General features: G+C 43.7%; 1 protein-coding gene across 2 annotated transcripts in view; it reads right to left on the minus strand.

Annotated features, from left to right (window-relative positions):
* Positions 1-10567: 10567 nt before the first annotated feature.
* The window catches only part of GLT1D1 (glycosyltransferase 1 domain containing 1), a 124950-nt gene continuing 118195 nt past the window's right edge, over positions 10568-17322 (minus strand). The window contains exon 11 of one of the 2 annotated variants that reach the window (XM_075012997.1): positions 10568-14091. In XM_075012997.1, coding sequence (XP_074869098.1) covers positions 13945-14091 — 147 coding nt within the window. In that variant the 3' untranslated portion in view covers positions 10568-13944. The remainder of the gene's footprint in view (positions 14092-17322) is intronic. The other variant, XM_075012996.1, reaches the window with a different exon arrangement.

Raw genomic sequence — 17322 nt, forward strand, 5'->3', positions numbered from 1 at the left:
TAGGGGTTCTTCTGCATACTTGGCTCAATCTAATTCTTGACCTTCCCCCCCACCCCTCCACTCTCTGATTTGCTCACCTTGATTTGCTTTTTCTGATTTGTCCTCCTTGCTTACTGTTTTTGGTTCTCTGTGCCTTAAATATTGAGTCTATTCTGGTCTGGCTATGGTCTGAAGAAGTGGGCCTGTCCCACGAAAGCTCACCTAATAAACTATTTTGCTAGTATTTAAAGTGCTACTTGACTGCTTTTTGTTTTGATAGTGTATAGACTAGCACGGCTTCCTCTCTGTTAGTTTTCTTACCTTATGGCTTCTAAACCAGTTGCCTGTTGGATAGGTTTCTGCTACTGCATATTGTGTCATGCTTAGCAGCCCTATAGCCTTGCAGTTAACTAGCTATGTTCATTTGGGATCCAGGGAGTCTATTCATGACCGAAACGTACAGTGTGTCATGACGTATTCATGCCCACGTTGAGTCCTCGCTTCAGCTAGCTCACTCTAAGCTTTGTGCTAAGATAGGCAAGTTTCTTTCTGCCAGAGTGTGTGATATAGCCTCTGTCTTCAGGCCTGCTGATGGGGTGGTAAAGGGAGCAGTTGCCCCGGAGTCCAGGGTTTCAAAGGGGCCCTAGCAACAGCAGTGGTTGGCCCTTTTGAAACACCGCAGCAGCGCTGCTCTGAGTGGGGGTTCACCCAGCACCACAGTCTGAGGCCTAGTCTACGCTAGGCATCAAAGTTGATCTCAGATATGCAATTCTAGCCATGCTATTAGCATAGCTAGAATCAACATATCAGGATCGACTTTGTTAGTCTTTAAAGTGCTACATTTCTGCTATTTTGTTTTGTTCCCTGGTGTAGATCAGGGATCTTTGGGCTCGCGCCGACGTCCCTCACTCCAAGTGTCAGCGTGGAAGACCAGGGTCAACAGCTGAGCCCAGAGAGATCAATTTTGCTGCATCTTCACACACATGGCAAACTCGATCCCTGGAAGATCACTTGTGAGACACCGACCCATCTGTGAGTATAGACAGACACTGGGAGGTGCTAAGGGCTGACTGCCTTAGGCCCCATCCATTCTTGGGGAGTGCAGCCAGGCTTCCCTCCCGCCTTGCCACTGTCCCCCGGAGGTGGTCAGCCCCACTGACTGTTTTTCAGCACCATGAATATTAAGCGGATTCCTCACCCAATGGAGTGCATGTGCTTGGAATCCATTTCTGACCACCACCGCTGGAGAGAGTCTGCCCCTTTATCCCTCTCTTTCTCACAGCGCCTGCCTTGGACATTTGTCCTTGGCAATTTACACTGTGGCTGGACCACCTCAGGAGTCAGTTTGGTCTTTGATCTTCCTGGAAACACTCCCCTCGCCATTCTGTGGCAGCTGGTTGTGTCTCACGTGGGCTCTTAGAATCACATGTATATTAATGAATGGAGTCTGCCATTTCAGTTGTTAACTTTTCGGTACTTGGTGTTGCAGTCTTCCAGTGAGAGATGTTACTGCATTTCCCATTAGACTTAGGAGCTGTTGCTCAAAACAGGTTGGCTCCAGTGGCCAGCCATTCTCGTTAAAACAGGGACTAATGTTAAACGTGTTGGCTGCGCAGCAGATAGGGTTGGAGTGAAGCTTGCTGCACTTAGATCGTTGTCTTCCTAGACTTGTTAAAATGCTCATAGGCAAGGCCGCTGATAGGGGCGGGGGCAGCTGCCCTGGGGTCCAACAATTTAAAAGGGCCCAGGGCTCCCAACAACTGCTGTTGCTATCTCAGCAGCAGCTGGAGCCCTGGGCCCTTTCAATTGCTGCTGGCTGCTCAGCAGCACTGCAGGGCTGGCTGGAGGAAGCTAGACACCAATGCCCTCCCCTTCCACCTGAGGCCCCACCTCTTCTGCAGGCCTGGAGATGCTCCCCTCCCTGGACGCAGCAAAATCTGTCCTCAGCCCTGCTCATAGGGTGAAACCCCTACCATCTATCAAGCCCAGGCATCTGTAGGAAAGGAGTTGGTGTTCTCAATTCCACTTCCATTAGACAAGTATCCATACTGCACACACAAAACCCTGCCACCAGTGTTAGCACCAACTGGCAGCTTTAGTGCTGATGTGAGTGGAGAAATACAGACCTGAGTAACTCTGGAGTTCTAATCCAATGGAGCTGTGAACCTCCTAGGGCTGAGGCAAGCTAGTGACAACCTGGGGCAAAATGGGCATTGCCACTGCCTAGGGCCTAGGCTGTCTCAGATCTCCAGAGGTGGCACCTTTTCCGAGCCTAGTTCCCTTCAGCTTGTTTTTCTAAGCTGCCAGAAGCTCCAGGGTGGCCCTGTGAATAATGGTGCCGAGTCATTGTGGAGAACAGCAATGTATTTACTTTGCTCCTCTGGCTGCCAAAGCTCAGGGAACAAAATATAGCTGCCAAAGACAGCCCACTTGAAAAAGAAGCCCACTGCAGCTGTCCCACTCAGTCTGCTCAGCCTAGCATGTCAACCAGAGCGCTTGTCTCTGGTTACGTGTCTTGAGCTGTGTCTACACGTGCATGCTACTTCGAAGTAGCGGCACTAGCTTCGAAATAGTGCCTGTCGCGGCTACACGCGTCGGGTGCTATTTCGAAGTTAACTTCGACGTTAGGCGGCGAGACGTCAAAGTCGCTAACCTCATGAGGGGATCGGAATAGCGCCCTACTTCGACGTTCAACGTCGAAGTAGGGACCGTGTAGACGATCCGCGTCCCGCAACGTCGAAATTGCCGGGTCCTCCATGGCGGCCATCAGCTGGGGGGCTGAGAGATGCTCTCTCACCAGCCCCTGTGGGGCTCTATGGTCACCGTGGGCAGCAGCCCTTAGCCCAGGGCTTCTGGCTGCTGCTGCGGCAGCTGGGGATCCATGCTGCAGGCACAGGGTCTGCAACCAGTTGTCAGCTCTGTGGATCTTGTGTTGTTTAGTGCAAGTGTGTCTGGGAGGGGCCCTTTAAGGGAGCGGCTTGCTGTTGAGTCCGCCCTGTGACCCTGTCTGCAGCTGTGCCTGGCACCCTTATTTCGATGTGTGCTACTTTGGCGTGTAGACGTACCCTCGCAGCGCCTATTTCGATGTGGTGCCGCGCAACGTCGAAGTTGAACATCGACGTTGCCAGCCCTGGAGGATGTGTAGACGTTATTCATCGAAATAGCCTATTTCGATGTTGCCACATCGAAATAAGCTATTTCGATGTTGGCTTCACGTGTAGACGTAGCCTTGGTGGGTTACCTTCACGTGTTGTGTTGGTGTAAATCTGGAGTAACTTGGGTGACATCAATGGCGTGATACCAGTGTAAGGGGAGAATCAGGCCCAGTTTGTCTCTCAAGTCGCTGCCTCTGTGGCTGAGTTTCATCTGGCCCGTGACCCATAGTTGAGGGCTTCTGCTCCTCACAGTCCACATGTGCCCACACTTCAGAGATCTTACTGTGGGGCTTATCATCTTTGCTGGCGATGGCCATGAATTCAGGATCTAGGGCCTCCATAGCTTCTGTGGCTGCTGAAGCAGATCAACTGGAGGATCCTGGGGCAGTCTGTAAGGTCTTGAAGAACCCCATAAATAAGCAGGACCTCTGTAAAACCTGCCTGTAAGTGGACAGTAGTTTCACCAGCCAGGGCCACAAGCGTAGAGCTTACAGGTTGTTCTCCTAAGGTAGGGTGACCATCTGGCCCCTATTAGGTGGGATGGTCCCTACTTATTTTTTTAAAAGGGACTAATTGTTCTGTATTTGGGCCCTCCCCTCACTGACCTTTTCTGCCAGCAGCTGCGCAGGTGCAGCTGCTGGTGGGAGTCACTTCCCTGAGCCTCAGCAGCTGCTCTGGGCAGCTGCTGTGTCCTCGACGCTTCTGTGGGACTTGGGTTGCACCAGCAGCTGTTGCTTTCCTGGGGAGAGCCGGTGGCTGCCACTTCCCTGGGGCTTGGTGGCACTGGGTGGAGCTGCCCCTCCCCCCAGATCTCCGAGGCGCCTTCCAAGAATAAAACAATAACTGTTACAATCCGTATAAAACCATGATATGATCATTGTGCTGTGCTGCAAGACCTGTGCGAGGTTTGTAGTCCTGCTTGCAAGGGGGCTAATACCATGGTCCTCAGGAAGCCAGTGAGAGGGCTACACTGAATATGTAACTCACTTGTTCCTAGCATCCCTATATATCAGAAATCCATTCTTAAACATGCCCAGAAGCCTCTTACCTGGCAGGGGTCTTGGAGCGTGGCACAAGGGTCATTTTTCCATGTTGTTTTCTTAAAGAGCAGGGGCGGATTCACATAAGGGCAAAAAGGGCACTTACCCCAGGACTCCAAGGCTCCATAACTCCATTTTATTTAAACAATTTGCTTTAAAGGAACAAAAGAAATGTGTCATGTCATTCTTATTTTACAATTAATTTGTGTAATTTTGTTATCCATCATGTGTAATAAGCATGAATAGATTTTAACGCGTAAATAATGACATTGCATGAATATTTTCATACAGTGGGACTTCTGACTGTGCTGTCCAAAGGCCTGTATTGTCCCAGAGCCCCTCCTGTTCTTAATCTGCCCCTGTTTAAAGAGTTAGAAGACAGCCAAGGCTCAGCCAGTGCAAGCTTCTTTTTAACCCTGGCCCAAATAGTGGGCTGGAGCGTGAGGCCCGTACACCAAACGTTACTTACGCCTGGGTCTCATCGACTTCTACGTCTGTGCATTATAAGGTGCTATTCAACATGACTAAACGCCTCTAGTGTTCTAAACACAGCAACAATTTGAAGCTATTGGTCCCTCTTACAATAGTTTAACATCCTTAAAAGTTTAGGCCCCAGTCCTGCAAACGCTTAAGCCACTGCATAATGTTAAATATGCCAGCAGCCCACTTTAATGTGAAGTTATGTGTAGCCTCAGGGCCTTACTCTGGGCAAAGTTCTCTCAGTAAGCACTTGTTATTTCAGTAATCACTACAGCAGGCAGTCTTGTGCAGTGGGCAGGCGGGATCTACATGTAGTTACGAGTCTAAACTTTCACTATTAAAGCAACTAGACCCAGGCCAACCGGACTGAGAAGACAGAAGTGGAATAAATTCCAGGGTGATGAAATTATTCTGGACAACTTAATGAAAAAATGTCTTGGCTCCCACCGAACCATTAAACGATTGATTTCCACATGGAAACACCCATCTCTTTGGACAAGCCTCTGACAAAACTCCTTATTTTCCTGAGGACCTGCTTTTGACCAAAAGCTTTAAAAGTGAGTGAGAAAGGGACAGAGAACAGGCTGAAAGCTCCACTACACCACAGAAAAGATACAGTCGGGGGAAAAGAAAGCAAAGATTGATCAGATTTTACACATTCAATTAGCAGAAAAAGTCTAAGTGCAACATTTCTGAGTTCACTCGATGTTCATGTTAAGCTGGCAGCAAATTACATTTAAAAAAGAATCACCAAGCGCTTTTAAGTCTGAAAATAGAGTTTATCATCTTCCCCAATGGCTTTTTTTCAAGCTCTGATGTTTAAACTAACTTAATAACAAGAGAAAAGAGCTTGTCTCCTTGATCAGAAAGTAACTACCTTGGGCTAATTTGGTAGCACTGAGCCATACATTAAGATTTGAAATCACTCTGGTCAATTTTGGATTGAAAGTGGCATCCTGAAGGGCCCTGATTAATCCACTGAGCCAGCTGACCTACTGCAAAATGTCAAGATTTAACATGTAAGAGTCTGACAACTGCTCAGTAGAATTGTTAACTTTTGCCATGCTGGAAGGCAGACTATAAACTGTTTGGAACAGCTTATTGTGAAATAACGCTGCTGCACACAAAATGCATTTCAAAATAGCACTTAGCTATTTTGAAATATAGTGTCTATACACAATAGAGCCTATTTTGAAATAGATCCATTAGATTCACTATGGCTTATTTCAAAATAGGGTCTATTCCCTGTCTAAACAGCCCCTATTTTGAAATAGCTATTTCAAAATAGGCGCTATTCCTTGTGCAATGAAGTTTACCTATTTTGAAATAAGCCAGTCATTATTTTGAAATTATTTGAAAACAGCAGGTGCATTGTGTAGATTTTTGAAATATTTTGAAATGACTTGGCTGTGTGGACCTACCTTAAGTGCCTGAAGACATCAGTTAAAATTCAACCTCTCTCTCCAACCTCTCTCCCGGTTGTATTAAAACACAAAGTGCAGCATTTCCTCATGGCCCTTTAAAATAGTCTCATTCCCTGGGTGAGACTGCTTTGTTTGGCCTTTAACGTCTGGCACGGTACCTACAATGAGCCATAGGTTTTCTTACCAGATGCCAAAGAACTTCCCCAGTTCTGCCAGGGCTCTATTGCTGGTTTAAGAACGATTTCATTGGGTGGTGGTGGTGGTGGTGCTGCTGCTGCTGGCACCAATGCTGCACAATTCCACTGCTGAGGCTTGGTCTACTTTAGACCTTACTGTCGACTGCAGAGATGCAATTCTAGCTATGCCAGTTGTGTTGCTAGAATGAACGTGTCTGCAGTCAACTGTAAGGTCTGGTCTCACAGAGGGAGATCAACAGGAGCGTTTCTCCCATCAACCTCCCTAACTCTCATGAGAGCAGGAGTACGGGGTGGGGGAGTCAACTGCCGACCCCAGAGAGAATTTGCATATTTTTACCAGACGTGAAATTGTACTCCAAGAGATCTACCCTAAAAGGGTCAAGATCCTGTTAAGTGTAGACATACCCTGAGTAAGAGTTAACAGCGCCGACCGATAGATATTCAGACTGTGAATGCTAGTATTAGGGGCCAGCCCCAGCGGGCTCGATTCTGATACAGACTCTGTGTGCCCATGCTAGGGAATAAGAAAGCCCCTGCACTCTTGCACAGGCTGTTGAGCTTTTATACACAGGGATAAGTGGGGCTACTCAGCTGCTTATGCCCTCCCTAGCACAGGAGTCAGGAACGGTTAGGGAAATAAATCCATTTGCTGGCCAGGATATCTGAGCCATCTTTCGGGGTAAGAGTGAGTAGTAACTGATTAGTGATAAAGGCCAGGAGTAAATTACTAACCCCTGGGTGCAAGGAAAGCATTGTGCCTGAGTCATAGTACCTCCTGGAGTGTACCTAATTGGATGAATTAGTTGTACATGTTTCAGTCCTGAAATACAGCACCAGCCACAGGGATAATACACAGTGTGAGTTTTCCTGGGACAGGAATTGGAGCAAATCATTTTGGAGTTATAGCTGTTATTAAATTGAAGTTGGCCTCACTTGCAGCAATATTTCATAGGGCAAAGGAAACAGCTTTGGAAGGAGGAACCCAAGTGTTTGTTGTAAGGGTGAGAACAGACAAAGAAGGCTGCAGGTCAACAATGCTTAATGTTGCATGTAAATTGAGCATGGATGTTTTAAAATTAAGGTTGCATGAAAAGTCCATTGTGCCTTAGTTTATCCATCTCTCAAATAGGTCTAATATTTACCTAACAAGGGGATTCTAGGCCTTAATGAGTATTTGTAATCCACTGCTAAACAATTGGATAAAGTACAAAACATATGGAGCTGGGTGTATAAATACACATTTCTTGTGACTGGAAAAATGGCCCCAAGAAAATACTGCAGCCGCTAGCTCCCAAATCTTAGTTAGGCATGGCCCACCACAAAATTCAAGATAGCTAGGTGATGAATGCCATCTAAATTGAATGCCAATGATCACTGACCAGTGTCACTGGGGAACTGTATAAAATAGGTGAATGTAGTGTTGTCAGTACAACACGGGTTACTTAATAAATCATTTTGTTAGTCTTTAAAGTGCTACATGACTGCTGTTTTGTTTTGTTAGAATACAGCCTAACACGGCTATCTCTCTGTTACTATTCAGGAGAGTTGTTTAGTTTCTTTCTGCCTCGTTGTCACGTCTGTGTGTATTGCATTGTGTCCCAGATGCAGTTTTCATATTAATTGATTAAACACTGTGTCAAAAACTACATGTTACTTAAGTGGGTGTAACAGACTTTCTTACCCGAACACCTTTTTTTTATTGGAAATACTGAAAATGGCTTATTCAGGTACAATTTGTCAAGGCATAAGGTTGCTTGATAGTTGGCAATTAATGTGTTGCAGTTCAAGCAAGTTTTCTAATCATCACACCATTATCTCCATCCTTCGCACTGGAGCTGAATGCCTGCTCCTTTTTTTAAAGACCATGCTTCTTTGTGTTAGAAGACAACTTCTGGTGTAGGTGGGAACCAACACCAGTACATAATAATAGGCTCAGTGCTTGGACAGCTGCCCAAGAGACATTCAGGTGTAGCCCAGCCGATTACCGGAGTGCCACAGCCCGGAGCATGTTTCTATTGGTGTTGCACAACCACTCATGCCTTGTTGCACATAAAATTTGTTCCACCTATGGATGGAAAAAAATTAGAGAGACCACTGCTAATGGAGCATAGTAGTGCAGGTGGAGGAGCCAGAAAATATGCCCAGGGCAGTCATGTGAGAGTTCGTTCTGAGAGACTTGGAGTCCATGGCGCTAGGACCATTTATATCACCTGAAGATACACCCCCTTCCGGTTCTTTCCTTTTACATCCTGCCTGAAGGAGTTAATGTCCTGTGGAAGAACTCTGTGTGTGTGTGTGTGTGTGTGTGTGCGCACACGCGCACACGCCCTACATAAAAACAGACTGTTTGCTGGAGAGCTACCTCACCAATGACTAGCAACGGAGAAGCTCCCAGCAACATCAGGCCTGAAATGAGAGTAGCAGGGAGTAACTGCTAGGTCAAAATCCATTTGCAGACTTGAAGTCTGTTAATCAATATGTGGTGGCTGGGGGCCATTAAACTCAGAACTCACACTGACATAATTATTTCTCTCCATCTAGGAGGTGGCTAACTGCCCGCAGACATAGCTTTCTATCATAGATTTCATGGGACCATTCTGATCATCTAGTCTGAATTCCTCCAGGCCACAGGACTTCCCTGCTTCGAGTCCAATAACATTGGTTAAACGACAGCCTTGCTCTTATAAAAACCATTCAGACTTAATTTAGAAACTGCCACTAACAGTGAATCCAAAACAATGAATGTTCCCAAGGGGTTCCAATGAGGAATTGGGTTAACTTTTCAGAATTTGCACCTTATTTCTTGTCTGAATTTGTCTAACACCTACAGCCAATGGATCTAGTTACACCTGTGTCCAGCAGACTGAAGAGCACTCCCATGAAAGAGGAACATACAGAGTGTTAGCAAGTCACTTCTTTAACCTTCACTTCAGTAAGAAGCTCACTCTGTTATTGTAAAGTATCGGAGGGGTAGCCGTGTTAGTCTGGATCTGTAGCAGCAACGAAGGGTCCTGTGGCACCTTGTAGACTAACAGAAAAGTTTAGAGCATGAGCTTTTGTGAGTTAACTCACTTCTTCAGATGCTGGTCCTGGAAATCTGCAAGGCCAGGTATAAATAGGCCAGAGCAAGGCTGGGGATAACAAGGTTAGCTCAGTCAGGCAGGCTGAGTTGTATTGTCATCAGTAGATCTGGAGGTGTGAACTCCAAGAGAGGGGAAGCTGCTTTTGTATTTAGCCAGCCATTCACAGTCTTTGTTTAATCCTGAGCTGAGGGTATTGAATTTGCAGATGAATTGTAGCTCAGCGATTTCTCTTTGGAGTCTGTTCTTGAAATTTCTTTGCTGCAGGATAGCTACTTTTAAATCTGCTACTGTGTGTCCTGGGAGATTGAAGTGCTCTCCTATGGGTTTTTGTATATTGCCATTTCTGATGTCTGATTTGTGTGCATTTATTCTTTTACGTAGAGACTGTCCAGTTTGTCCGATGTATATGGCAGAGGGGCATTGCTGGCACATGATGGCTTAAATTACATTGGTAGATGTGCAGCTAAATGAGCCCACGATGGTGTGGCTGATCTGGGTAGGTCCTGTAATGATGTTGCTGGTGTGTATATGTGGGCAGAGCTGGCAACGAGGTTTGTTGCATGGATGAGTCCCTGAGACAGAGTGACTGTGGTGCGGTGTATAGTTGCTTGTTAGGATTTGTTTTAGGTTGGCAGGTTGTCTGTGAGCAATGATAGGTCTGCCTCCCAAGGCCTGTGAAAGTGTGGGATCTTTGTCCAGGATGGGTTGTAGATCCCTGATGATGCTCTGTAGAGGTTTTTCTGTTATTGTAAGGAATGCTTCTTTCCATCCCTGACTCAGTCTTTTGACTCTTTTCTGAACCTCTCCAGTTTATCCACATCCTTCCTGAACTGGGAATACCAGAACAGGACTCAGTGTTCCAGCAGCAGTTGCACCAGTGTCCACTACAGAGGTAGCATTACTACAGACTGAGCATCTCCAGTCCAGCACCTCAGGACTTGACAAATTTGCTGGACCACAGGAGGTCATTACTGTCTAGCAGCCTTACCAACACTTCCACTGCTTACTGAACACTTAGAAGATAGTCAGGGGTAAATTAGAACTAAATAACACCACAGAATACTGAGAGTCAGGACTAGTAGTTGTAAACAAACTTTATGGGTCTGCAAGAAATTTAGCCAATTCCTTGGTAAGTGGACAGCCGGCTAACTAAAATCATGTCAGATTTCAACCTGTATTACTTTCTATTCCTACTTGAGAATTCCACTGTTTATAAATCCATGGATTGCATTAGCCCTTTTGGCCACAAAAGCAGTTTATTGTCAGTTAATTGTCTATAATCTACCATGTCTTTTTCATGGCATTTCTTTCAGAATGCAGTCACCCATTCTGCCAAGGTATTCAACCTTCTTTGCTCTTAGAGGTATGGCTTTATACTTGGCTGAACTGAAATGCAGTCTGTTTGCTTGTGCACAGTTTACCAAGCAATCCATGCTGTTCTCTAGCCATGATCTGTCTTCTTAATTATTTACCACTCACCCCATCTTTGTGTCATCTGCAAACTTTATTAGTAATTATATGTTTGTTTCCAAGTCATTGGTTAAAAATGTTGGCACAGGGCTAAAAACTGAGCCTTGCTGATAGTCTAAGCTGCTCAGTGATGATTTCCTGTTTTCAGTTAAATTTTGCAACCTATCATTTTAACCATTTTTAATCAGTTGTTGTAGGCCACGCTGATTTTTCATCATTCTAGTTTATTAATCCAGATTATGCGTGATACCAATTCCAATGTCTTAGAGAGATATATTATACAAACACTATTACTTTTATTAACCAAACTCATCAAAAAGTGATAGAAGAACAGTTTGAAAAGACTTATTTTCTACAAACCCCTTATTGATTCACATTCATTAGATCCTCCTTTAATTCTTTATTAAGTCCTATATAATTCCATTATTTTCCTTGGTATCAATTTCAGGCTGACAGGCCTAAAGTTTTGCCCTTTTAAAATACTGGCATAACATTAACTATTGGTCCTCCAGTGACTCCTTCATGTTCAAAGGCTTACTGAATATCTACTGATCTAGAGAACTCCTCAGCTAGTTCTTTTATAGCTCTCAGATGCAATTTATCAGAATCTGCTGATTTCAATGTCTGACTTTAGCTAGTGTTTAACATCTTTAGTTATTGGGAATGCAAAATATATCATATGATATGAGTACATCATCTGCTTTTCCTCAAAATATAGAACAGAAATATTCACTGAACATTTTGGGTGCGTCTACACTAGCCAGCTACTTCGAAGTAGCCGGCACAATGGCGAAATAGCACGCGTCACATCTACATGTGCCGTGTGCTATTTCGACGTTGAAATTATCGTTAGGCAGTGAGATGTCAATCACTATTCCTATCCAAAGATGGGAATAGTGCCCCGCTTCGACATTCAACTTCGAAGTAGGGTATGTGTAGACAATCCGCGTCCCACTACATTGAAATAGCGGGGTCCTCCATGGCGGCCATTAGCTCAGGGGTTGAGAGACACTTTGTCCAGCCCCTGTGGGGCTCTATGGTCACTGCATGCAGCAACCCTTAGCCCAGGACTTGTGGCTGCTGCTGCTGCTGCAGCTGGGGGTCCATGCTGTGTGCACAGGGTCTGCAACTGGTTGTTGACTCTGTAGACCTTGTGCTATGCAGGCCGAGTATGTCTGGGAGGGGTCCTTTAAGGGAGCGGCTTGCTGATGCCCCAGAAGGGCTGTTGAAACCTGTGATCCCATCCGCAGGCTTTGCTGGCTCCTTATTTTGACGGGGAGCGCTTGTGTGTGTGGATGCTCTGCTTTTCCTTCTGGGGCGGCCCCTTTCGATGTTCCCTGTTGCTACTTCGACATTGAACGTCAACAGCACCAGCCCCGGAGGATGTGTAGACGATATGTGTCGAAGTAGCCTATTTTAATGTTCTTACTTCGAAATAGGCTACTTCGACGTAGTGTGCTAGCGTAGACATAGCCTTTGGCTTTTTCTGTAGTATCTACTGTTCTAGTATATCTATATAGCAATGAACCAATATCTAGGACTATTACCATTCCTTTAGTTGGTAATATAATTAAAAACCTTATATTTAATTGTACTTCACACAGATTCCTCCTTGTCTTTTGCTTTCCTTACTAATTTTCTATACTTTCTAGCTTCTGATTTATATGCATTGCTAGCAGTTTCCCTCTTTTTCCCATTTGCATGATAATGGATGATTTTCCTTCCCCTGTGTCAGGCTGTTCATTCTTTTTAACCAAAAACTGTAAGACCAATAGCACATGTATAGTTATAACTCTTGAAATCACCCCAGATTTGTCCCCCGTGCTTTGCAATATCCTGTGCTATTAAAGAGAGTACCAACTGGGTCAAGCTGCTCCCGAATAGCTCAGAAGAGAAAATTAGGCAAGGTCTCACAGTGAATGAAGGATATTAAAATTACGTTTTTTCTTTGGGATTACTGGCTAAATATTTGCAACTCATCCAAGAGCTCAAATGGAAAACCAACTCAGTCAGTAAATTCATTAATGTAAACGGGGAGATCCAAGCCTGTAAAAGTGAATGGAGAGATTCCTGTTGACTTCAGTGGGAGCTGGATCAGGCCCAGACATAGCAACTCTAGTTTCCCAGCAGCAAATGTTTAAAAATTGTAAACAATTTATGTGATTTATAAATAGCAGCTTTCTTTCATACCTGAATGTGGAAAAAACAAGGTATTACTTTAACCATGGAGCAGTCAGTGATTGGTCCGGGTTTCTTGTGGGCATTAGTTGCTCTCCTTAAAATACAATCTTCTGTTACATTAAGTTCACCATAATAACTTTTGAGAGTCACTCGTGACAAAATTACCAAATTATATACCAAATTCAGAATTACATTGTTGCTCCTTATTGTGGCCTCTATCCATCTTTTGTAAGAATGTTGGCCATTTGGGAGGTCCCGAAGTTTGGTAATTTTAAAAAGGTAGCAGCTGGCTTCCAATAATTCATAAACAGTGTAGAATATGCAAGCAGCAAACAGTAACAAACATTGTTCACAATAAAAAGCATCACCATCTGTATTACTCATTAGCTCCTGATAGTTACACTCTTGATCATGTGATTAACTCATGCTCCTTCCCTTTTAAAATTTTAAGTTGTACAGGCCTGGCTAACATGCTTCACATATTTATAAGTCTGATCACTCAAAATAGAGATGAACCCACTCGTAACATTGTGTGGGTCATTGATCTACATCCACATAACTTCATAATAATTAAATTTGAGTGTAAATGCCTTAATCCCTGTTGACATTGTTAGGCTAAAACACAGTAAATGGGTTTTCATGAGTTCACTGTAGACAAAATCCACGACTGTACACAAAAAAGAGCCCTATTTTGATGCCCACAGTAATGAAGAAATGGACTTACTCTTGATTCCACTGGAGCTGCCCATGTTGGATACAGGATGGTGAAATGGGTGGACCACCAATCTGATGCAGTATGTTTGTACATTGGGTACAACTGATTGGAACTGCATGTCCATAATATGTGAGAAGTTTGTTTTTAAATAATTTGATCACAATTCTATCATTAAAGGAAAACAAAATATGATCAGTTTCCACATTTGATACCCAATTATTCACTGGAGTCTCAGAACAAATTTTTGATAGGCCTCTCTTTCACATTCCCATGAATGGTGTTGTCTCACGTACGCTTTTGCCTTTGCCACAATTTCTCTTCCCCAAGTGGGGTCAGTCATCAAATTTTTGGAGAGCTGGACAAATTCCTAAAAGTTAAAGAAAACAATAAATGTTACTTGAGGTTCTACTGATCCTGAAACTGTAGTAAAGCAATTGAGCTCTGAGTGAATATACACATTCAGCAGTTCAAGAGCCATTCTTCAGAGCTAAGTAGAACATTTTATACAGACGTATTGATCAATAAATAACAAATACAATGTTTAATCTTTTATACAGCCCTCCAACTTGAGAACTTAAAACCATGGCCAAATCCCTAGGGTGCTAAATCAGATGAAAATATGGGCAAACAATTTAATGAGACAGGTGTTCGAACATTGTACACTTAAGGCAAAGAAGTGTGTCATAGCTGGGTAAGAACTTACAAACTCAACTAGTTTCCTGGATGAAGGAGAGAAGGTTGCAGACAGTTTTGATCTAGGCTCAAGTAGGCATATGCCTGACTGCTAGTGAGGCATCTTTAGCTGATTACATGCTTTTAATGAGACTGAAGAAAAACACTGCACAAAGATGTCTGTCATATAAAATAAAGAACACATACTCAGAAGCAAATTATCTGTATTGTGCCAGGGCCTAGATGCAACATTGATCCAGGCTAATAAAGAGCTGTTGCACTGTGTGATGCTAGAGGCTTATGACCTGGAAGCTAGGCAGCAGCTGGTACATGGTATCAAACAGTCTGCAAAATGCAGTATACGAAATCCCTTTAGCCCTCTAGGCCAAGTTAGTGGACTTGATGGAACAAGACTATTCCCTGACCAGTTCCTCTGACATGCCAGTTTTATTTTTAGGAAGTAAAGATACCAAACTAATGAACACGAGAGCTGATGTCACAGTTGGAGGCCTCAAAGTAAACAAATCCACTTCTGCACTGCCTGTCTGATTTTTCTGCCATCTAGGAACAAGTTTCAGCAGTAAAGCTGGATTACAGAAGTACCTCAAAACCAGCATAGCAAAGTGCACTTGCTCAGAAATGTCATCAGCTGTTCAATCAATATAAAGTGAAGATCATTAGTTACTACACAAACGATGATGATGAAAATCAGTGATAGACTCCAAGTGGAGCAGAAGGGCATTTGGACACAGATGGCATTTTTCCTGATAATAAGCTGTCAGCTCTTAAGGGGAAGATCGCAGAGGCTCTCCAACAGACAGCTGAAAATACCTATTTGGTGAACTACGTATTCATTAACCAATTCTACTTAAAATAAATTATGCAGTTCAACTACAAAACATGTGGTTATCCAAGAGTTAAGGTCACTGATATCATTCATATGGTCCATGTGCAAAATACATAACTCCACCATGCCCACTGGGAACCAATGCTGACACGTGAAATCATACTGTACGTGTTCCCATCACAGCCTTTGATGCTCGCTGACAAGACATGGAAACGTTTTCAGTATATCTACCACTGTGATGTATAGTTTATGTAGTCAAAGAGGCACATATAGCATAAAAGATTAGGGTTGAAAGCAACCTCAAGAAGTCATCTAGTTCAACTCCTTGCTCAAAACAGAACCAACCCCAACCAAATCATTCCAGGCAGGACTTGTTTGGAAGGGTTTGCCAATAGGTTTGAGTCATAATTATTGTGGATACTACACTGAGGTGAATTGTCACATGCCAGTATTGACTGACTGTATCAAGGTAGTGTAGCTTCAATCTTTCATGCCAGTTAACATGGGATGAGTGCTACGCTTGTATAGTGCAGAATTGGGGCCTACATGGGTAGCAGAAAACATATGTATGTTATCTTAGCTGGTCATTACAATTCTCTTCCAGCTTTCTGGAGTTTTTCAATGGCCACACCTTAGTTATGTAGTTAAGATGGATCACATCAGCAGCTGTAATTCTAAATTCACAGAAGAAATGCCCACAGCAACTTTAATTAAAAAAACAAAACAAAACAAAACAAAAAAACCCCTCTGAAAATATAACCTGGATTGAGGACTGAGACTTCCTCTACTGGATGTGTAATAGTACCTATCACGGCCGGCTACTAGATGTTCATATAAGAAACATTATGCTAGAGACATCAAAAACTTTCTAGAGCACCAGTGTGTCTCTTTCTGCATAAGCCACACATGAAGAGTCACAGGAAAGAAAAGAGCTTCCCTACTTGGGCTAGCAGAGGGGACTGCATTACTCAGGCTCCCACTCTGCACTGACACACAGGAAGGCACTGTGCTACTTGAAGACGAGCTCCTCACTTATATAAATGTCAAAGATTCATCTGAGCCATTCTCTGTACATGTTACTTCCTTTGGTCCATTTTTCCTCCAGTCAACATTCTAAAACATGACGACTAGAACCTGTGCAGAGCTAAACGCTGTATCCACATCTGCGAAAATGAGCCAGGGCTAATCCACATCTATGTCCATGGACGCAGATAAGCATGATATAATGTGGATACCTGCAGCTAGGGAGGGCTCTGAGAATAACCACTTGTGGGAAAAGTACCCAGTTGATTCACAATGGGGCCCTTCATGAACTCACATATTCAGACTTCTGTGCTGATTTTTATGAGTATCTGGAGATGTGAAGGCACTAAATCTTTCAAAATGCTTTGAAGTGTTTTGCAAAGGCTCTCCCAGTGATTAATGTGGTTGAAAGGCTTGTCCATGCACATATCCACTCCCATATCTTGACTATTGCATCTTTTGATATTCTAGCCCTTGAGATACGCACATTGCCTGTACCGATCCATCCAAAACATGACTGCAAAGATTATTTTCCTTGTTCAGTTCTCAGATTATGTTACAGCACTCTGGTCACACACACCCTCTTCCCCATTGCGTTCATCTAATGGCAACCCTTCAAATAACACATATGAGTTCTAACTTCCCATTCTCCCTATCAAGGCATGGCACAACCTGGACAAGCTCACAAGACTTGTCTCCTGCTATATTCCCATTTCTTCTCTTGTCCCAATGAGTCCAACCTTCATACTGCCTTCATTTCCTTCTGCCACATCCCATCTCTTTACACCTTCCAATATGGAACACAGTGTCAGGGTAAGCGGGGCAAGCCTTTAAATGCCTGCTAGGTAGATCCAATCGCTTATGTGCTCATAACAATAAATAATCATTTTCACTCCATTGCATTAATTTTATGATTATATGGAGGATTTTATTTCATTTAAAAACAATTTCCATAAATTATATCCATCAGAAGCTGCTACGTGCCATTGCTTGCTGAGTTGTTGAATTAATATTTTTTTAAATACGTGGACATAGAGGATTAAAAATGTGGAAACA

Source organism: Carettochelys insculpta, chromosome 18, assembly GCF_033958435.1.
Source record: "Carettochelys insculpta isolate YL-2023 chromosome 18, ASM3395843v1, whole genome shotgun sequence".
In the NCBI taxonomy this organism is placed as follows: Eukaryota; Metazoa; Chordata; order Testudines; family Carettochelyidae; genus Carettochelys; species Carettochelys insculpta.